The sequence below is a fragment of the Diuraphis noxia genome, unplaced genomic scaffold (genome assembly GCF_037042655.1).
Source record: "Diuraphis noxia isolate RWA-SAM2 unplaced genomic scaffold, SU_Dnox_SAM2 contig0001, whole genome shotgun sequence".
NCBI classification, from domain to species: Eukaryota; Metazoa; Arthropoda; class Insecta; order Hemiptera; family Aphididae; genus Diuraphis; species Diuraphis noxia.
In genome coordinates this window covers 26,430,046-26,454,912 of record NW_028301711.1, presented here as the reverse complement: position 1 = coordinate 26,454,912, position 24,867 = coordinate 26,430,046, and the positions used below count along the sequence as shown (strand labels likewise).

The 24,867-nt window shown below is 32.3% G+C and overlaps 1 protein-coding gene across 5 annotated transcripts; it reads right to left on the bottom strand.

Moving 5' to 3' along the window:
* Window positions 1–161: 161 nt before the first annotated feature.
* Window positions 162–23,737, bottom strand: LOC107161786 (protein NEL-like). Of its 5 annotated transcripts, none has more exons than XM_015508336.2 (18): window positions 23,189–23,737; window positions 22,211–22,442; window positions 19,711–19,987; window positions 11,233–11,487; window positions 10,991–11,141; window positions 10,620–10,902; window positions 10,392–10,547; window positions 10,188–10,334; window positions 9,999–10,092; window positions 9,693–9,887; window positions 7,911–8,036; window positions 7,511–7,774; window positions 6,869–7,174; window positions 6,039–6,173; window positions 5,682–5,947; window positions 4,482–4,955; window positions 3,450–3,502; window positions 162–2,730 (listed from the first exon to the last, which is right to left on the bottom strand). In XM_015508336.2, exons 3-18 carry the CDS (start codon window positions 19,859–19,861, stop codon window positions 2,214–2,216), a joined length of 3,573 nt encoding a protein of 1,190 aa, XP_015363822.2. In that variant the 5' UTR covers window positions 19,862–19,987; window positions 22,211–22,442; window positions 23,189–23,737; the 3' UTR covers window positions 162–2,213. The 5 variants fall into 5 exon arrangements, with proteins under 5 accessions (XP_015363822.2, XP_089071866.1, XP_015363823.2 ...); XM_089215740.1 differs by having other exon boundaries at window positions 3,479–3,502; window positions 23,189–23,736; XM_015508337.2 differs by lacking the exon at window positions 22,211–22,442.
* Between the last annotated feature and the right edge of the window lie 1,130 nt (window positions 23,738–24,867).

The following is a 24,867-nucleotide window of genomic DNA, read 5'->3' as shown; positions in this document are numbered from 1 at the left end:
AAACTCACAATACTAGACACACAATACAAATAACAGAAATATTATCTTAACATTTTTGCGCATAAATAGTTTTCAAAATTCTCACTGGAAATATTTGGATACATAAATATAAATAAATATATATTTATATTTTTTATGTTTAACAAAAAATTCGTATCACATTTTTAAAGTTTTTGTCACTATATTTATCATTATCAACATTGTCATTATCAATTATTATTTTACAATCGTTATACTGTAGGTGTATATCGTATATGTGTGTGAGTGTGTAAGTGTATATGTGTATGTTTGTGACTGTATGTTGCGCATCGTCACAGTGATTATTTCTTTTGTTTACACGGAAAAAATATGTGTTTTATGTGTATTACATATCGTAATATAGTATATTGCAGTATGCAGTCGTGTTTTACATCCATACATATTCAACACAATATTTTTAAAATTCTATTTTAAATAAACAATTAATTAATACGACTCGGTTTTTATAGGAACAATATAGGCTTTTTTATTTTCAGTGCTCGAAATAACAAATCGTTCAGTACCGAAACGCTTCAAATAATATATAACTAAAAATGAGTTTATAAAGGTAGAAGGAAAACTTATTAATTTCAATAGTTATTATTTATTAGGTTTTATTAAATATTAGGTAGGCGTGTCAAGATAAGTATAAATTAATACCCACTTTTTAAATTAAAAACAATAAAATTGAATTAAATATTACATGACGATCTTAATTATTCGTAATTTTGATATTCAATATTCATCATGATAAAATAATTTCATTTTCGGATTATATAAAACAAATTAATAGTATAACACACATTTAAAGAAACAAAACGTTTAAAAATAATATTATTACCAATGATCTTCAACTTAATGATTTTTATGATACGCTAAAACAGCGTTCCGGAGTGGATAGGTGTTTCTCCGAGCACTGATTATTTTGTCTTATTTCAAAAATCAATATCGTTTTATTTGATTTGTAAAATGTTTTAGTTAATTACAACACAGTTTAACGAGATAGAAAGAAAGAGAGCAAATCCGTGTCGCAACTTACACGTTACAACAAAACAATAATATAACTAATTTAACAATTAAAAATTATTCTATATAATATTAATAGAAATATATATTTATATATATATATACATATATAGACATGATTATTAACTTTATAATATATGTATATATGTATATATATATATATAAATATATATAAACATATATAATTATTATTATCATCGTTTAATATTTTTATTGTCTGCTGCCAATTAAATTTATAGGAAAAGAGCATTCGTTAGTGCGGCGGTGTTGGTATATTAACTATTTTAAATAATTTAAATATTAATTATAATACACACACTTATTATAATTGTATATTATATTATATTTATATATATTTCAAACGCGTTCAAATTATACATTTGTTGACCAGCAGTCTTGTATTTTAGTTCAAAATGAACATTATTAATAACATAATAAATTTCTAATAATAATAGTTTATTTTTTTTTTTAATACCAACAAAGCCAACACCTCAACAATTTGCAAGATTATATAGATTTATAATAATTATTATAATATATTATTATCGTTTGTTGAATACACCCTGCACAGCTGATTATCTAATTTATTAGTAATTCAATCAAAAAAAAAAAATAAAATAAAATACATAGTAATAAAATAAATAAATAAATAAATAAATAAATAAATAATAATAATAATAAAACTTATTTAATAATATTATAATAGTACATTTTTAAAATTACAAAATATAACAAATAGATAGCGAAGAGGATGGGAGATATAGGCTGTTTGTCTATAATAATGTATATCATATATACATACATACACACGTAATATATAATAATATTATATGTAGGTATATTGTATACATATTACACTAATAGCATTAAAATTATTTGTATTATATATTATCACAGCGGAAATAGCAAACGGCAGTGGCAACAATTTTGAACGAGTATAAAACTGATTTTTAAACTAAAATCAAGAAATTAGACAGCAGATTATGTTATCTACCTATCATATAGGTACGTTACTTATGATTTTTTCATTATTAACACATAAATTGTATTATTTAAATTAAATGTTATATTGTTGCCACCGGTGTTGCTTGCAGTTATCTTTTCTCTCGACTCGTCATCACTCATCAAACACAATAAATAAAATCTACTTTAAGTAACAACAACAGTCTTTACAACAATTCTATCGTGGTGGTTATCGTTATTATTAATAATATTATTATTGTCTTTATTTTTACTATTAATGCCAAAATTATCGATAAACTTATTATTACTGTTAAATTGTTTTTCACTATTAACACTATTAATTTGGTTCCGACGGACACTGGTATTTTGAGTCCTTCTTCTTTTTCGTCGTCTTGTTTTCCTCCACCACCAGTCTTTTTTGTTAAAGCTATCGTTGTTATTATCACGATATTCAACAGAAGTAATATTGACAGTCTCCCTACTGTTACTGTCGTCATTGTTAACCATGTTTGCTTGTCTACGACGCCTAAGACTCCGTTTAACAACATCTGGCTGTAATTTCGTATCTTTAGGTTGACTACTGGTATTTTCGTTAGAAATGTGATGAGACTGATAAGTAGACACATTATAGTTGACGTCTGTGGTTGATGATTGATTTGATGCACTGGCAATAGCACTATTATTGCAGTGGTGCACGTTGTAAGAACAACATAGTACTCCGTCCTAAAAATAAACATTGTTTATTATTCACTAACGACAAAATGCAAGTTGGACGTCGCCGACAGATGCTCGTTATTTTGATGCCATGGATGCAACCAAAATAAAAACTCTCTGTCGGCGGAAACCAAGTATATATATTATATTTATATATTTGTATATAAAACAAAAAATTGTGCGCTGTCTAGTAATTTTTGCAAAGAGCATCATCATATTATACTACTATTTTTTACTGCAAGTTATTATTTTTATCCCACTTAGTAACCGCGAACGATTAACAAAAATATTTTAATTCAAAATAACACGAGAGCAAATTTAAGTGCATGCGTGCGTGCTTTAAGAACATTATAACAATAATTGTTCATTAGTGTAAAAATTTTAACGAGAAAAACAAATTATACAAGACAATATTACGTGCTACCGGGTAAAATCGTGCAAACTAATGTTATTAGGTGTGCATGCGTGGTGGCGGTGTCTTTGATGGTTGGTATAATAACAATATGCAACGGCTGCAACGCGCTTAAACGCTGAAACATCGAACGGTATATCGACATCGAAAACATGATTTACGATGAACGGGTTGAGATAAAAATCTTTAAAAAGCTGATAAATATCGTACTGTAGAAAAAGATAATAAATTGATGTAATACATTAAAATAGCAGTAGAGAAAGCCGAAATATATAAAGGTTATATTGGATAAAAAAAAAAAGATGTGAGAGTTTACCGATGCACACAACACGCGATATTGCTCACCGATTGGGCGCAGTACGGCGGCACCTGAATGGAAACACACAAAACTTATATTAACACACACACAAACTAATAAAGAAAAAAAGTCGAAAATTTATGATAATACATTTATAGGTAGTCGTGTAAGACAAAAGTGTCTTGTTTTCATTTGGGATGAGTATATCCTACATTAATCGTCGGACTCATATAAAAACCATCTATTTTGCTAAAATCTCCAATAGTATTAATTGCAAAAAAACTTTTATTGCACGAAACATCTATATAATATTATGTAAGTACTAAGTAAAATTCGGTTAAACCTCATAGTAATGTATGATAATATAATATTGTTATGTAAATCAGCCACTCAGCGTTATTAATACGCGCACACATTCTCATATTATACATTATACAATATACACACACTATATTATGCATGCACGACAAAGATACCGAATTGCAAATATATATATATATATATATCGAAAGGCATATAATATTATATACATAATATATAATAAGATTTAAAAGCGACTCGACACGCATCGGCTATAAAATAAATAATAATGATATTATAATATTGTATGATGAGTATTCAAAATACGCGCCGTGTGCGTACATATACGATGTATAATTTTCTATTATTTTTCGGCATTATTGTAACAGGAGGTATATGTATAAATGTATAATGTATGTCTACATCATTGAGCATGAATGATATTCTCAGTAAATATGTTATGTACTATATTATTATTATATGTTCTATAGTAAAATAGTTATATATTATGACATTGTATAAATGTGTGCAGACGGTATAGTGTCCGGCAACAAAACATTAGAAAATTACCTAGTACCTATATGTCCCATGTAGTTAAAAAAATCGAACCAATGACATTATATAAATTATTAATACTCGCTAACGCCTATTATGTTACACGTTCTGTACAATAAGTACCTATATATGCATATATTAATATTATGTTAATCGATTTTAGGACTTTATTTAATGGCGTCGAAAAAGTATTACCTTGCAATCGCACGACGTGCACATATCCACCGGATCGTCCCAACGCGCTCCAGACTGGTAGGCGCGTCCACCGTAAAAACACGGTTGGCCTAATGGCGACGGTGCAGTGTTGTTGTTGTTAGTTCTGTTGTCGTCACCGTTGTTTTTGCTGTGGCTGTTGTCGCCGCCGTCGCCGCTGCCGCTGCCGTCATCGTCGTCTCCATCCTCGTCGTTTACTTCGCCGCCAAAGTGTCGGTAGTCGTCGAATGGCTGTAGCTGTTGCTGTAGACACGGGTCAGCAGCGGTCATCGCAGTCGTGGTCGTCGCTGTCGACGAACCAGCCGCAACGGCTTTCGAATCGCATCTCGGTGCGCAGCAGTCGGCTACCGGTTTGTTATATTCAGCAAATGTGGCTGCCGTGGAGTCGCTACAGCTGCCCACGCCCGGGGGCAGCATCGGTGGACACTGCATTGGCCAGCAATCCACTTGGCCCATCTGTGCAACAACGATGGTTTAATTATTGTGCTGCTTCGAAAAGGCAATTGCCCGTGACAAGTTCGTCAACAATATTTGATGTTATGGTTGGGATACCAAACGTGTGAAGGTACGTGCTTGGAAAGTCTATATTTATGTATAACCTACCCATACCTGGCATAGGTATGTAGGTACCACAATTTATGTACGCTAAACTTGGCCAAGTGCAAGTATTTGCGATAATCGGGTAATATTGTCGGTACTATATAGTGATGACGGATCTAGACCATTTGGATACATTTCTTAAGTTTTTTTTATACGTGACTGGTAGATTTCAAATACATATTTAATCGTTACATCTAATTTGTCTGTTTAAGAAAATGGACACCTTATGGTTTTGTTGTAAAAATGGGACATACATTAAGATCATTTTGTTTTCATAAATATGAAACTAGGTATTATATATTGTAGAAAATATGAATTATTTCGAATTGCAGTAGGTATATTAGCAGTATACTATTAAGAACCTTTTTATACAAATATCGAATAATAGCATTAAGGTACAAAAATAAAAATAACTCGTTTGGTTCAGAATATCTTGAAACACTTGTCAAAATCAAAAAAGTTGTACCTACTAAGGAAAACATTTTAAAATACGAATTCTACATAGATACCCGAGCCCTTCATATGCACAAAGCATCCTAAACACAGTAAAAACCAGTATTATTATTTTTCATTTATACTCACCAAACACTCGCATGTCTGACACTGGTATATCCATTGTTGGCCACTGCGGAACCTCACATTCGTCAATTCCTGATGGACACATGACGCTTGTGCATTACAATGAGCGCAACAAATCGATTGTATGTGGTCGTTATTTGTGCAATCGCACTCAATTCGTGCACAACGTAAACGTCCACTTGTGCACGTGCAATTGGTGCATTCTTTTGAGAACCAGGCGCCGTCATTCACTTCTGTCACTGCGTTACTGTCGTCCCTATACAAACAACCTTCGCGACGTGGGAGAAAAAAAATTAGAACATCTGAGTCTTAAATCTTAATCCGACAATACGGTTAACCGCACATGATATATAAACTTACTCGATTTACATTTTGAAGATATGTTACCGGAATCGGCTTGGTTCGTAGGGCATTTGCATTCATACGATCCTATAGTGTTTACGCATGTAGCCGTCGGATGACATGTATGGTTATTAGTCGCACATTCGTCAATATCTAAACATTATGCACAGAACAAAAATATGTCAGAAATAGGAATAATTTTCATTTCGTTGGTAAATGCATCATAGCTGCAGGACTGCGTAAAGCATGCATACAGTATGTCCCAAAGTATGAAGTTAATTTGTTTAATATTAATAAACAAGTACTGTTATTATAGGATAAATAGAAAAAATATATAAATGATTAATTAAATTTTTGTAATTTTCAAAATACCCATTGCTGTTATATTATTTTATCAAACTAGTTTAAGATTCAATAAAAAATTAACAAACTAGAGCAGAATAACTTATTGTGATTAATAAATAGTACATTTTTGATTAAGTTAAAATTTTTAACGAGCTTATTAATTATTTTTATTAAATTTATGATTACCTATATCAACCCAGTATTTTCATATAGATTGCTTCTAATTTAAATATATCGCAGCAGGTATATTATATGATAATATTATGTAAGATGAATCGAGTCTTTTAACTAACTATCTTTAGTTTCAACTGTAATATCCACTGTAAGACAGTAGCTAGGTAGGTACCTATTCTTAAAACGAATACTCTTATGGACAAAAAATTGCATTAATACATTTTAATAATGTACTGAACAATTATGATAAAAGTGAGTTGTCTCTGCCAGTGGGTCGTGGGTACCCTTGGTTTTTATATGCAGTCAACTATGTAGAATTATTATCTTACCTTGACACATTGTACCCAACGAAGGCGACCAGGCCGATTCCATTGCGTTCAAGTCACTAGAAGTTGTGGTGGCGATGTCGGCCGAAGCCGGGTACATGATCACGTTCTGGTACCCTGGGCTACACGCACAGTAATACCATCCAGCCATATTGACGCACCGGGACGAGGGGCCTAGACATCCATGCGCCCCTGTGGAACACTCGTCCACGTCCAACTCGCAAGCAGGCCCCTCAAACGCGTTCGGGCATGAGCACACATCCGGTCGTATACACACACCGCCGTTCAAACACTTTTGCTGGCACACAGCTATAAAATACGCACATCATTATATCAGTGTTTTTAGTATGGAATGCGATCGATTATTATGTCCGTAAATCATTAAGGTGAATCCACATAAGTATATACATATGTTTTATACTGAGCAACTCAAGTACTTTTCTATAACTTTTAAAAGCAACGATAACAGATATATGAAGTATTCATATATGATCTGGATTAATGAAAGGCTTATTGTAGACAAGAAGAATATTAAATTAAAAAGTAATAAACACACGGACTGAATTTGCGTAAGGTTTACGCGATGAACGAGAAACGGAATAATAAAATCCGGACTGTAGAGGTATTAAAACTACGTGCACTTACGCCTGCAAGTATATCCATCCCCTTCGTAACCGTCGGTGCACTTGCAGCTGTAACTACCCAGCGAGTTGGCACAAGTGGCGTGTACGTGACACGGCGGTTCCGCGCTGCTGCACTCATCCACGTCTACACATTCAAACCTGTTGAGACGCGCGTACCCGTCGTTGCACTTGCACGAGTACGATCCTGGTGTGTTTACACAGATAGTCGTGTTAACGTCGCAGTGGTGTCCATTTGGTCCGCCGACGCTCGAGCATTCGTCCACATCTGAACATTTCATCAATTCGAATCGTGTCATTATTAGTTATCATTATGCGCACACGACGCAACAGCAAGACGCATTATTATTAATGTAGGTAATAAAAGAAGTTAACAAGCGGAATTTATTAATATGGTTAGTTACCATCACACTGTAAACCGGTACCAGCGTACCCAACAGCGCACGCACACTTGTGTGTGGTTTTTAGATTGATACAAGTAGCGTTCGGATGACACGAGTCACGTCCACCTCGTGCACAATAATCGACGCCTGCATAAGCGTTTACATACAAGACACACACATACAAGATTAAAATTACATTAATAAAAGGCGTTATGAAAACAATAATTGGGCCGGGAAATCATAATTGATCCAGGCCGCCCCCTCCCAACACCAGCTACTTATTTAAAAAAAAAAATTTAATATTGTATTTTTTTGTTACTTTTTTTTTTAGTATTTCAAATTATATTGATTAACACAGCAAACACATTATTTACAATTTACAGTGCCTGTAAACCGTCTGGAAAATTGAGATTACCAAACGGGCTACTGTGTCATTGGCCATTGCAATTAATTATTTAAGTACAAATTGTTATAAAAAAAAAGCCACATCCAAAAGGGAACATGCAAGTTTAAATGTTTGTTAAATTATAACTGTTAGTACCTACCTAGTAAACAATAATATAATATATTTGTCTATATCTACTAAAATTACACTAATATTTAGAGAGAGTAACATTCCGTTGGTTTTGAATACCAAATTTATTGTTTACGTTTTTCAAAAGAATTTATTATAACATTAAAACATGTGTTATTCATATTCACACATGGTTGCGGTAAAATATTGAAGGTTTGAAAACATATTGAGACCAATAGTGTTATATGACTTATAATAATGTCAGTGTTGAAATACTTTTTTTAAGAAAAAATAATTTTTCAACAGCGAATGGATATTATTTAGTTATTGCCTATTAATAGTGTGTACAGATAATTTTATTTAATGGGTACTTTATACTCAAGTTGGCAACATAATGAAAGCAATATTTACTTCCGAACCCTTAATAATTTTAAACTGTTGGCATATGTGACATATGTGCACAAGATTAAATGCACATGTTTTAAGACATGTGTTACTAAGAAGGTTATGCACTTAAACGTATCTTATTTCTTTGTAAGCCACAAACAATATAGGGGCTTTATTTTGTATTCTGTGTTGAAAGTTATATATTATATTATAGTAGGTATATCAGATATAGTAGACTATTGACATTTCACCACACCAATATGGTAAATTAGTCCTTAAATTACCTTCATCTATTCGGAGAGTTGTATTTTAAATTGTATAAATATTTTATTTAATATAAAAACATAAAATTAAAACTAAAGTACTAAAGTAAAAAAAATAATTTAATAAAAATTTATTTTGAGCCATCGTTTAACTAGCTTTTAAAACAAAATATTGTCATGTATCATTGTGTGAAGTAATTTTATATCTACAATATATTTTAAATTAATAGCAGACAAAGTTTGCGATCCGTATTCTTGTTTATACGGCTGTACCTATAAATCTACATTAAATATGTAGGATACCTACTCAAAATACTTAATGATTATTCATGTATTAGTATTAATATTGTCTCTTGTATTGTTAGAGTACGTATTTTATTTTATGCACTTATTTTATTATTTTTGATTTTTAATAGATTTTAATCATATTATTTAAAAAAAAATTTGGCGTATAAATATGATTTAGGTGTACAAATGTACATAATATTATCATGATATCGATATGTTTTCTTAACAAACATTTATAAAAACTTAACATTTGTTTGGACGCGGCTTGATCAAAAAACTGTCAATATTATTTATTAACAACACTTCTATTAGAATAAAAACGAATTAAATGGTTTTGTTATCCATTTTTACCTGGACAGAATTTGCAGCACTGATCGGGTACGGAAAATTGTTCAGATATGTCACATTCCAGGACTGGGCATTGAGTTTGTGCGTCTACTTTCTCACACTTGACAACTCCGTTGAGACAAATGCAGGTTAAGCATGGTTCCAAAGTTATAGTGTCACCGTGTTCAAATACAATATTACCTTTAGCTCTGCATGATTCTGAAAATTAAAGTTTCATTAGTGTTGAGACTTGTGATATATAGTATATCTTATAAAATTTTAATAGTTTTATAAATATTATATTATATTGTTTTAACACTCTTAACGTACTTTGACAAGTGTCGCAACATTCTCCTGGGTTTCGTATTGGGAACTTGCAATTGACTAGGGGACATCTAACCGGTGAACATTCTACTTGACCGCGCTGAAAATATGATATGTAATGTTAATCATCAAACGGTTTGATCGATTTATTATTTCATATGTGGATCACGTTAATGGTGAATTATTGGTACTTACCAAACATGTACACGTTTGACATTCATGTTGCCACACTGATCCGTCAACTTTCATTACTGTGTTATTACTTCGTTCGTCAAACTGTACGCATGGTTTGCGACATTCACAAGTTTCTAATTCGGTAATTCTCATTTCAGCTGCCTCAAGCTATATACGTGAAACAAATCGATAATTTTCACACAAAGTTTAACAGTACTTACGTACCTTGTTACTCAGCAGATGCACAATTTTGTTCAGGTTTTCCATCGTTTTTTGCATGGCGATGAATTGACCGCATGTTGGACATGACGTGTCCAAGTTAGGGCACTGCACACGTTGACCGTCTGCCCCTCTAATCAACCGGACGTCTTGTAAAAGTCCCTATTGACGATAGGTTCACTTAGTATTTATTTTTTCAAACCGTTTTGGATAATTTGTATTGTATTACAATACCTTGAAAATTGAATGTACTCCTCTGTTGCGTTGGCCTACGTACAGATCTGGCGATCCTAGAAAACTAGTGTCAGCTGGTCCAGCGACCAAAGTTCGCGTGTATACGAGACGGCAGTCTATGAACAGACGTGCCTGGGTACCGCTCAGTGTTACGGCCACAGCATGCCAATGGCCATCAGCCAAAGAGTACGCAAACACTTCGGTGTGAACACGGCGACTACTCTGTGAAACATAGTGCAGCCTCACTTCATCTTTGCGTCCACTTGATTCTAATTCCAAGTATCTAAATGACACCAGCGCAATTAACGTTAATTGGTCAGTTCTCTTCATTCGCACTGTTTAATTATTTTAATTATTTTTGTCGATGATACCTGTTGGAGTCGAGGGAAAATGATACTATGGATCCAGTGTTAGCACGCTCTTGCCGTACTACTGCCGCTATAGTTAACTCGTCCGCACCTCGTAATAATTGAATTGCACGTTTATAAATTATGTCAGGAACTTTTAACTGCCTTAACGCACCTAATTTGTTCAAATTATATTAATCAATGGACAAATTCGAATTGTTCGTTGAACTATTGTCTAATATTTAATCACTCTGTTATGGATATACCTTGCATCCTATATGCTGGTCTCAACCGGTTGGGAGGAAAAACATCCAGATTAGAAAATTCATCTTCTGATACAGCTACGAGTAGGACTCCCAATGTAAAACCAGTAGTATCACTTTTATTACTACCGCTATAATAATGTTGATAATTGTGATATATTTGCATAGTAGCTTCAAGCAAATCCAGTATGGCCAACGGTGAATTAGCTTCGTTTACGGCGAAATAATTGATATTATTTTGGGAAGGTGATGATGATGCTATTATATGTATATAAAAAATAAGTTGTATTAAGTTATGTACATGTGTAATGTATAATGTATAAAGCACAGTTATTCAGTCAATTTAATTTATAAAGTGTCGAGTGTGTCTCTATTGCTCTTTCCTACTAAGAAAAGTTCTTAGAAGTAAATTTAAATTTAGATTAGATCCTAACTTATAATGTTATGTCTAAAACATTGATGTAACTAAAGTGAATGTAAAACATAATATTTAAATTAAAAACGGAGACCCACATATTATTTGCATTGATTTTTTTTTTATATAATTTAAAATTTTAATATTTAATATTTTTTTTTTATAAAATCATTAAAGTAACCACAATTGGTTAGTTGTACAATCACAATTAAAGCGACTTTAAGTCATGAAAAAATATAATTGTACTTAGTGGACTTGTATTATTTTACTATATGTATTATTATTTATTATATTGATACATTTTCTCGAAACATTGTAAACAGGTCATTGATACTAATTACTATAGATTATTTATAGATGATTATATTTATATGTTAAAGCAGTTATAGGTATATTAGGATGTATTTCATAGAATTATATAATCTGTATAAATAGATTATTGATTCGGGAAAATAAGTTAATTTTTATGAAAACTATATTTTATAAATATTAAAAGGTAATTTTAAAATACTAGTCTTGTATAACTATGTGATAAGCATGTACTTAAAATAAATATTCCATTTGAATATGAAAATATTTTCAAAATTTAGAAAACGAAGTCCAAATCGACTCCCTGCATGGTCACGTGGAGATTTGAAGTTGTGATTCGCTTGAATAAATCTTATTAACATTCAAATATAATGAAATATGATATTAAATTTACTGATGACTTAAATAAAAATTAATTATTTTTTCTGCAGTTTAAATAACATTTACCAGTATGGCTATTGGCCAGATAGCTAGGTGTTATAATTTTTCACACATCAAAACAATATAAATAGTTTAAAATACACAATCAATAGGAAAAAATTGCCTAATATTAGTTGTGCCTTTTACAGTTGAAAAAATTTAAAAAAATATTTTGTATGCTGAAATGTTTCTTTATGGAAATGTAATTTACCAATTCATTAACATTTGTGATTAAAATGTATTTATTATTCTCAAGCAATTTAACGTAATTAATGGTTTTTATCTCATTTTAAAAACAATTTTGCCAGCAGAATATCGTTAAAATATATTTTCATACATTATTTAAATAATATTCTTAAGTAGCTTTAAAAATGAATAGGCATTTGTATTTTGCACATTTCAAAATATAAAATATGTACCTATTTATTTGAATATTATTACTATGTTCTTTATAGTGAGAATACAGTAAGATTTAAAGAAAACCCAAATTTCCATAATCAAAATATTGTATTAGTAAAATGGTATAGTATAAATTATTATGATTAATAAATCAGTGATAATTTTACGTATATTTAATATTTATGTATTAAATGGAAGTTTATGCAGCACTTTTAAATAAAAAAAATCCATGAATACATAAATTGTATAAAATATAACTTAGATAATAAAAGAACAACTCTATAAGAAACTTTTAGAACATTTTTATTATGTTAAAATGTACTTAAAATACATCATTGTAAAATCAATAGTTCCCTAGTTCTATTTGAGACATAAAAACTATTTTAAAGGTTTTTTTCTTTCAAAATAAGTTCATTTTCTGCCTGTGCGTGTATTTTCTGATACATTTTATTACATATTACAATTATAAATTATATAAGTGCTTTTACTTTATGGTACAGGGTAGGGCAGCGAAAAGGGTAATTTTCATATCTAACTATATAGGATAATCGTGTTCTTCGCTATCCAACACTGTATACATATAGGAACTGTAACGATTAAAATATATATATGCATAAATAAATCACTTAGAAAAAGAAATTATTATTTTATATTTTTATTTAATGAAATTATTTTATGTGTCATAATAAACATAATTTTTAAAAAGGATATAAAAGAAAAAAATTAATTCGAAAGTATACGATGTACATCGGAATTTGAAATATGAGATACTATTCTATTCTTGTATACTTCATCACGAAAAGTGAAGAACTATTAAAATATATTAATTCTGTATTATTTAATGCAATAGGTATATATCATTTGCTGAATATATAAATAATATAATTTTTTTCTATATAATAAATGACATTTTAAAAAGATTTTAAAATATGGTATTTGTATAAATATTATTTAATACCTACAACATATATGTAGGTACGACAATTACTATTAGTAATGAAATATTTGAGGGAATTGTTGAATTTTAGTAAAAAAAATGCACTTTTGAAAATAAATATGAAAGTAAGTAATTACTGATGAATTAATGACTTTAGTATGACTGTATCTATATATGTATACGTAATACTAGTCCAATAGTGTTTTAGAAGATATTATTATAATATTATATTTTTATTGAGTTTTGATCATTAAAAGGACGCTGTTACCCGAATCATATTGCGTTGTCTCTCCAACGAACAAATCGTATATTAAGTACAAAAAAATTAATGTTCAGCAGAACCAATTTTGTGTAATTAACTTTAATATTATATAAGAACCAATACCAAATGCTATATTTAAAGGTAAGAGCCAATACCAATTGCTATATTTAAAGGTAAGAACGTTATTTGTTATTTTTTCTAGATATTAAAGTTTTTAAGGGAGTTATGAGTAGTTTTATATTGTAATGTTTTATAAACCAACCAATTAAACATTCATTAAAAAATATGAAAAAATTGTTTACAATCGAACACAGATTATATCTTATTCCGATATTTTATTACTATGTAGGTTATTTCACTTTTACGATATTAACACAAAATTAGTTATGGTATAAACACTATAAACATAAATTATTTATATATTGTACATTTGAAAGATGGAGACATAACGTCATGTAGGTATGATGTTTATATATTATACCGCATAACAGTGTAAATGTGTAATATACGAATTGCATACAATAAAAAGTTTTTAAATGCTAAAATTCCTAATAGGTAAGCTAGATATAACGTCGGGACCGTCGGGTAGATTTTATTATTCATTAATTGAATTAAAAAATATTATTAAAATTAAATTCAATAACACATTGCGTTATAGGCTATAATTTCTGATCTCTGTCTTACACAAATATGTAATATTTACGTATTTAAAATAGGATCATTTTTATTTATTTATTGATAGATATATTATTAATTTTTTGTCAGCATTACTGTAATATTTTTACCTAAAACTATTAATTGACGGTTGCAAATATTTTGGAATCTAATTAAATAGTAAAATTATGATCTTTATTTAATTGTATATATTAGATTATAATCAAATCAATGGCTAACTAAACAAATTGGAAATACAGCCCAATATTATATCGATATTACAAGTGTGTTTGACTGGGGCGATTAATTTTATTATTTTAATTTTAATGCGGCATACTCTTAAGCATATGGAAACAAACAAGTATATGATACTATAGTATTTTATAAGTTAATGACTATCGTATCATTGAATCTTAGTCGTCATAACAAGAATCTTATATACAAACAGAAAATTACGATTGTATGTTATCTTTTACTGTTGATCCTTGTAAAATAACGTCATTGATATTTTGTTTATTGGATACGGAATACTGATATAAATTTTCAGTTTGTAATACTATAAAGATAAACTGCTCAACGATTAAATTGTTTACCATAAATTATTCCTATGATTTATCACACATTATTTATTCATGTACGGTGTAGATGCGCATTCAAAATTACCATCAGGCAGGTCACTATATAATATATGATTATATGCTATTTAATACAACATCTGTGTTAAATATCATAAAACATTATTTTACTTTTATACAAGTAAAAATAAAAACTTTACGTCCAAAATAAATAATAAAAACAGATTTCATATTATATAAGTAAACATAACTATTAATAATTAATATCCATATTTATTTTATATATACGATAAATATTTATTGGCTATAATAAATAAAACATTACGTAAAGTATAAATCTATAATCTTAATTTATTATATTATGGTCTGTGTGATCTTTAAAAGCAATACAATTATATTTATATAGGGATGTGTTAGTAATGGAAGCAGGAGATTGCCCTATAGCACCACCGCAGTACGATAAATGTAAATAATTGTTACATGCGGTATATGCTGCCAATCTCGACATACATTTTAAAAATTATAACGTATATTCATAAATCATTAGTTGTGTTAAGTGATAATTGTTAATTTCAATTGAATTAGTAAGCAATCTAGTTTATACAACAGTGTATCGACTTTACGTACGACTGCCTACTTAATAAATGTAACATGATTTTATACGCATAAATACTTTCCATATTATACATACATAGGTAGGTACAGTACAACAGTTTCAAAATAATTGTATGAAGGTAATATTATATTATATATTCCTTTCAATTTTTTGTGTAATTATCATCAATATTTACTAACAAAATAATAGTATTACATTACTGACGAACGATTTATTGTTTGTGTTTGTGATTTAACCCAAAATGTAGTACACTAGTACCTAATGCATTACACTTTAACATCGAGCGTATTCAGGAATCAGCGTAATATTTTCGGTTCAATGTCCCTTGTTTTTTATGCATGTACTTGCAGGATAATTTATAGAAAGGTATGTTTATTATTTTTAAGCACTTTCCCCATAATATGTGTTTGTAGCCAGTAAGCAGATACCTTTCTACTTACCATCCGTTTTTCATAAATTAACCATGTTAACTGTCGAAACATTTTTTACGATTTTAGATATATAAGAACCTAACTGAAAAATAATAAAAGTGCCTATTTCTGTCATGCATAACCAAGAAGTTCGGAAAGGTACACGCGAGAAAGCACTAAAACTGAGTAAAACATCATCAGTAGTATGACTTAACATTCAGATAACCCTGCATGTTCTATCTTTACTATTACTTTAATAGTATTATAATAATTTATTGGCCATCAGATATAAAATATCGTACCATTCGGTACCATTTTGTTTAGAACTATTTTAGCTATTAATCAATTCCTACGCCCTCGTATTCTTCAAATACACCCCTTTTTTTCTACATTATATTGTCTCAGAGGGACCAACTTTTTATTACATATATATTATATACTATACCTACGCGAAATATGAATGAATGCATATACTTAACAATATTAAATAGATATGAAAATAATTCTTAAAAGTGGGTACAACTGTACAAGTATAATAATAATTAGTAATCACGCACGTGTATATCGTCATTGTTGTCATTATATAAAAGTTTATCGAACTCATGATGAGCTACGCATATTTTTTTTTTTATTAGGATTGAATAATTCGTAGTATTATTCTATAGTAAAAAAACCACAGTCGATTATTCATTTATATTATGTTTTCGAGAAATTAATGTCGTCATCAGTAGCGTTTAGCTCATTCGAAATCGCAGCATTTGTAAATAATATTATATAAAACGGCGCGTGGCTCAAATTTTAGGCTCTCACCTTTTCTCACACTCATTTAAATATGTCATATATGTTACGTAATAAATGTAGAGTTTTCGACACATAGTGCTGTTTAGTAAAAAATTAACCTAATTTTAGTGCATATAAAGTATCAACATAATAGTATCTAATATATAAATACCTTATAAAATGAAAATTTAAAATATTTATTAAGTATAATTTATGGATTTAAAAGATTGTACTTAGTTGTAACTTTGCACCTTGTTCACACAGAGCCTTTTCTGCTGTTGGTTAAACAGAGGAAAAAAGGTGTAACCGCATGCAGTATGCATATTTATAATAACTTCAGTGAATATATGATGCATTTTTTAAATTTTAATACAACTAATTTTAAATGAACCCACCGAAAATGCTGTTGAAAAACTAATTAATTTTAAAATAATAAGCTAAAACGCAACTATAATTTTAGTGATGATCAAATGAAAAAAAAAAAAAAAACTATGATGAAGTTGAGGAGCAAAACACTTTTTGATTACTAAAAACCAAAAGCTATCGTAAATAAATAAAATGTTTTCGGTTAACCTTAAAATAAATAATATTTTAACTTTTACTTCAGTTTTTTAACTATTCATATTTCATTCATCATTAAAATCGTATCCCTCAATATCATCGACGCCAAGTTACAGCCAAATTGTAAAAGACACACTACTTAAAAATAGTTTATTATCTGTTAAACAAAAATATATATTTCTATATCTTGTTCGCGTGCCACATGTACCACAATAATACTCCACAGCACAACTGTTGGTGTATAATAACGACGACATGTGTACTATATAATGACAATTAATGATACTTCAGGCACTATAGACACATACACTCGTATCGCGTTACCAAAAACGGGGAAAAAAAGCATTAAATATGTACTTTTGGGGGGTTTCACACGGCTGACCAACGTTGACAGCAGCACAGCACGTGTCTTTAATTATAATTACCGTCAAGTGGCGTAGAAGAAATGGTCTGTGAGAGGTATAAAGAAAAGAAGGCAATGTGTGTGCGTTCATGTGCATTGAGATGTGATATGATGATGGTGCAAAGAGACATGGTAAATTAACAGCTGGTCAGTTAGTGACACACGATAGTAACGACAGTAATGGCAACGAACCAAATACCCACCGATATTGAGATATTAAAGTAATTTTTGAAACGTTAAACGTTATTTATTTGTTCGTGAAATTTATTACGTCTACAAGGATGTTTATAAATGACGTTTCTATTTCGATAACATGGATGTATGTAATATGTCTACGGTAGGATTTATCTTTTAAAAAACATTTTCATTTTCCGTTTGTATAAAATTAAAAATATAAAGGACAAAAAAACAAAAAAGAATAGTATCATATCTTACGTGATGCATGTAAGTATGAGACATTAAATTTTATATTATTACAGCGACAGACGATGCTAATATGCTATTATACATGTACCACTACAGTCATGTGTCAGCGGTTATATTATTCACTGCCATCGCTCGTACTCATAGTAAAAATTATATTACAGACGTAGCAGTAATAATCAGTATCAGATGGTCGCCGAGTAAAATATAGACAAATTAATGTAAAATGTGTATACACTTTTAGTTTAATACTCACCCTCTGATGAGCAGTTTCTGTTTGTATGGAAATAAATAAAATAAAAAAGAGAAGTGTTTTTTAATTAAATTTGTTTGCGATCATCCGACAATACATTAATGTTATAAATAAAACGGTGTTATAGTTATCCTTCTCAGTTTTCAATGACTATCTATCGAGGTTAAGAAAAATAAAGTATAAATAATGCTTAATCTAAATTTGGGCGGGCCGTTGTAGCGCGAGTCTTTAGCAAATTAAGTCTTAATAAAAAAAGGTTTTAAGCGAATGCAATTTTACCAAAAAATGGTCAAAATATCAAAATACTGCGCTTGTTCATTTTTTTCATGGTTACATCATTTTATCAAGAATTTCTCCAAAACTGCTGATGTGATGTATATATATATATATATATATATAGAAGCTTTTATGACCTATTTTAAATACGAGTATCATCCATAGTTTTCACCTATTAAACTTCCAAACTTTATAAAATTAAAGTATAGTACTTTTTAGAACTTTTTAGTATCCGAAAAATATTTTACAAAAATCCCGAGAAAAAAGAAATTAAAAAGGAATACATAATTACTGAGAAATCTGTTATAGAAAATGAGAACGGATTGTAGACAGAATATTGTACATATGATAAAAAAAAAGTCAATTTATTTAGCATTAAAATATATTTGCAATAGACTCACGTTAGCTTAATGATAATGATGGTAGATAATTACTATTATTTGTGTATTTTTTAATTCGACGTTTGTCTCGAGTAAAAAATAAACAGTGCGACGTCTGAGGACTAACACGACGACGGTGGCTTATTCAAATACGTACGTCTTGCCAAATGGTGACACAATTTTTTTTTTCCGTTCGACCAAATACAATATCTAATTCACGTCAATTGCAAACGCGATACCAATACGGTAATACACACATTATAGCATTCGGCCGTCGGTACAGTAATAATCGGTTTCACGTGGTTGCAAATAATTTACGACGTTAATTCGACTAATTTAAACACGATCGTTTTGTTGTTTTCAGTTTCGTAATGTATAATATACTTAAAAAAAAAAAAAATAGATTACCTGAAGGAGTTAATCCGCCTTTCGTTGGTGTTTGTAATAGCTTCTGTGCTGTCGATATCCGTGGTGTTAATACCGCGAGCGCCAACAACACAGCCGCCACTACCGTAGTAGGCCGCCGTCGCCACTGCACCCGATTGCAGGTATATAGCATAATATCGCAGCGGCCGCAAAAATGTTGCTGTTTCGTTTGTCTGTGTGTTTTGCTACTAACGATCAATCATTGATTGAGAGTGATAGTGGGTGGCTACCACTGAGTTTTTCTTTCTTCCACAACAATCTGCACAGGGTAAAAAACACAAAAAAAGTTTCCGCCGTTAATGTTAGGTATAATAATAATAATATTATTTTCATTTTTATAGGTATAATATTATATGTACGAAATTCTCGTGTGTGGAAAACGATATTGCGTGCATGTGTTACTGTAGGTAATTGTACTCGTGTAACTTTTCGGTTAGTTGGAAATAACAGCAAATTTCCAAATAAAATATTACATCAATTAATACCCAAAGAGCGGCGACGACCGCAGCCGCCACATTAATTCGCGTTCGCCACCACCGTTACAGCTGACCGACCGACCGATCCGCGACATCACCTCGCCTCCTACCCCTTAAATTATCCTCCAAACAATTTTGTACATCAAAATATTAACTTAATAACTAAAATAGATTTTTTTTTTAAATTAATCACGTCTAGGCTAGGTTGTTACTAGCAGTTTTCGAGAATTTTTTCCGATGTATAGTTATTACATATTAAAACATGATAACAGTGATTAATATTATTGGTTTTTGGTTTCACGAATCATGATGGAATTATGTATCAGCTTTTCTGAAACGAATAGCGTTCCTACCTACTTACGATTAATGTTTGTATTGCATGTTCGTGGGCCGTAAATACGGTTTTCAAAAATCAAAAACCATCTTATTACTAATATAGAAGACCGATATGGCCTAAAAACTTCAACAAATGCATTACGACTTTGTGAATAAATTATATTCGAATAATAACTACCTATTTCAAAGTTGTTATAAATATATAGGTACTCAAAACATTTAAATTTGTAAATTGTAGTTAAATAATAACGGTAAAAACCTATCAGAAATCAAATGCTCGACCCATTTAATTTATTATATCGGCGTCGACTTTTTGTCACGGGATTTTAAAACGAATTTAATGTAAAATCGATGTAAGTAGATGTTATAGTGAACTATATTATTATATATTTGATAATCTAAACGACTGGAAGTATAATATTAGTAGACAATGGGTAGTATACTTCTCGAATATCATCGAAATCGGTTAAAAATCGTATAGACGTATCGAATAGTAATAACTAATTATATAAAAACAAATCGGGTTAGCTAAAATTTAACTAAGAGTTTCTTATTAATTCTTGAAGATTATGAAATAAAAAATTGATGATCGTGACATAGAAACTCGAAAGATTTATTTCGAAATTCAAATGTTTCGTTTAGGCCTCGGCCGTAAAATAACTCCCTCAGTATACCTATATACATATATATATATATATATAAATACCTGCAGGGGTAGAATAAAACTGTTCGTGACTGCAAAACTGTGTTTCCTATTGCACCTCTATACTAAATAATATAAAATATATCTAAGTACTACTGATGCAAGCTGCACGATGATATAATAAAGCACCCACGACCTTATAGTCATAACAATCTAACATCACACGAGTGTCGCACCTCGAGGGTCGGCGTATAGAAAGCATTCGCATCGTGATGATGTGTGATTTGTACGTATTATAAGCGCACCCACCACCGCGGGTACCTGTGTAATAAACAATAATACACGATTGTGTGCCGTTTAGAGACCAATGGAGTTATAATAATATAATTATATTGGCTCAGAGGCATGTGCGTACATATTAGAGCGAGTTTTGTAGGTATATTATGCGTATTACGGCGAGCGGCACAGCGTCGTCACGGTGGACATTACAAACGACAACAAATGTAATAATAATGTCTCCGTGGTGATATATTATATAATATTGGATTAGACGAATATAATATGGTAATCGCGTGTACTTACACACTGCTACGCGTCGAGATGAGAGTCACATCGAAGTATTTTATCGGTGAAACGGTAGAAAACGAGCCAGTGGCCGATTTGAGGGGGGTGACGTGGCGATTGCCCCCCCACCCTATTGCTTTTTTTTTACTTGAATTATTATAGAACTGAATGATATAATGAATATGAAATTCATAAGTCAATAATCTATGATATCAATTTGCCCCTCCTCAAATGATCTTCAGATTTGCTACTGAAACGAGGTGCTACCGAATCGCGACACACAGGAAATAAAATATAATGATATCATTGGCGCGGCGGAGTGGTTAACGAGTGAATGATAATATATTTGTCCAAAACAAGGTAATATAATAACAGGTAATATTCAAAAAAAATTATGATAATATTGTGGTGTGTATATATATACGTACAGGCAAAAAACGGAATCGGATGCAATAATAATTACTTTTTCCGTTGTTATCTGAAGGTGCTGTTATCAGCAACACGATAACGACTGATGCATCGGGCGGTGTTGCTGGTGCTGGCGCATTTTTATCACCACCGTAACTATCGATCCGGAAGACACCACGTGCTGCAGCCACTGCCGTCTTAACCGTCCGACCCGATCCAAGCAGTCCATGCGTATCGCCGTACACATAGCACCAATCGAGAATGCAGGCCGCAGTGGTGCACGCGATCTATATATGTATATTTATATATATATATATATATATTTGCGTTATATATCGCTACACCAGCTTATTTCGACGATGCACCGCTGCCGCCGCCGCTTGCGAATTTTTGAGCGGACCGATATCGTTATATTATTATTCGTTACAATATGTATTATATAATTTAATTATTATATCGATATGACGTTGGGGTTGTATCGGCGGTATATTATGCAGTATACGCCTAAAGTGTCGCCATCGTTTCGATATTTAACGAAAATCGAACAATTATTTCGAATGTAAAAATGAAAACCCCCCCCAGAAAAAACGTAAAAACACGAAACTCCAAGACGACTTTTAATGATTATTGTTTTACGTCGCGACCAAACAAACGCGTATGCATTACACTCGCGTGCGAACTCGAACAGTAAAATTATAGCGACTAGCGACCGTACTATAGTACATATAAGCGGACAGCAGTACTCGAAGTACAGTAAACTCGTACCAATTGACGTACGTCGTCGCCCGCTATAAATTCGCGTCCAAATTGTCCAATTTAAAAATAACGATTATAATGTGCGGCCGCGCAAAAATATAAGACGATACAGCGCGACAACAGTATATAATAATATTATATTTTACAGTAACGACACGACACGTCCGTATATGTTTCAATATATTATTATCAAGTACTGTATATAAATAATAATATATGAATATGTATAATATATATATATATATATATGTATGTATATTGTATATAATATAGTCACCCCGTTGCTTCAGGTCGACGTCGCGATACTGCACCGTGGCCGCGATCGTGCACGCGAGCAGTGGTCGGCGGACTGACTGACTGACTGACTGACTGACTGTGACCGACCGAGCCTACTGGAAAACGAGTGGCACGCGCCTATTCGTGTAATAATTATGCCGCCGCGGTGGTGTCGGCCGTGGACTCTATATCGTCGTAGTGCCGTGGAAGAGATACGCACACGCACAAAAATGAATATATATATATATATGTGTGTGTGTGTGTGTGTGTGCGTGTAACTTGAAAACGCTTACGCAGCTCGTTTAGATTAAAAAAAAAAAAAAAAAAAAAATTATAAAAAAAATTATAATAATTTTTTCACTCTCTCGACTCTCCGATGTCTGCTACGTCTATGCGCGCGTGTGTTCGAGTGTAGTACGTGTTCGCGCGCGTTGCGTGCCGTCGCCGGTGTGGTGCCGGTCGGGTGCTGCTATCGCCACCGCCGCTGCTGTCGTCGTCGTGGTCGCCGTGATCGTGATCGTGGTCGAGACGACACTGCCGTAGCCGCCGCCACCGTCAGGCTACTCGACTCGGTTCGTACACCGGCGGCGTGTGCCAAAAAAAAAAAAGAGAGAAAAAAAAAGGAAAAAAAAAAATGAAACGATTATTGTGCGGCGGGGATCCCTTCACCACCTCGTCACACCCGCGCCACGGCCGATCCCACCCCTTCATCGTCACACGCACACACACACCGTCATCTCCACCACAGCCGCTACTCGCCCGCCGCCCCCGCCACCGTACCGGCCGACCCAGAGCCGGCGGTCGCGCGCACAGCTGTACGTACGCGCTCACCCGTCCGACGGCGGCTGCCAACGACGTCTACGGCAGTAAGGGGCGGCGAGGTTACGTAGGGGAGGTGGGGATGGTGTATAATATAATCCCTCCGCTCTGCCGCCGACACGGACCGTTGACACCACCACCGCCACCACCGCCACCACCGCCGACACCGTCGACACCGCCGCCAACGCAGCGCCGCCGCCAGTCCGCCCCGCTTTGTCGCTCGCGTATATACACCATACGCGCCGTCGTCCATCCGTCCATCGTCCGCGCTCTTCCGCCGTCGTCCGCGCTCTTCCGCCACCGCGCGCGCGCGACACCTACCCGTCCACCACCCTCCCTCCCCTAAATCGTTACAAAACACATGCGCGCCCCGCACAGGGACAAAACTCACTCTCGCCGCCGCTACACGTTTTCCGCGTACACAGTGAGCAGTGGCGGCGGCGGTGCGGCGAAAGTGGTGGTGAAGCGGCGGCGGCTTGTCTCTGTACGCCGCCGTTATCGGCGACCGTCTCGCATGCGCTTCAGTCTTAGCATATATATTATATATATATATATATATATATATATATATATATATATATATATATATATATATATATATGCCGTGTAGAGAGAGCCCACCGGCACACACAATAATATATTATATTATTATTATATGCACACGGTCATCGCCGTGTGTATGTATTATAAATGTTATTATTGTCGTATTATTATTATTATGTTGTGATTTATGACCGGAAGACCTTTCTACAAACATTCGTGCATTATATTTTTTTCGGCGCGCATAGCGATTCATTTCCGATTGTATCGATTGTGCAGTCGGCGGTCGTGTGGGGCTATGCGGACAACATTTAAATGCCA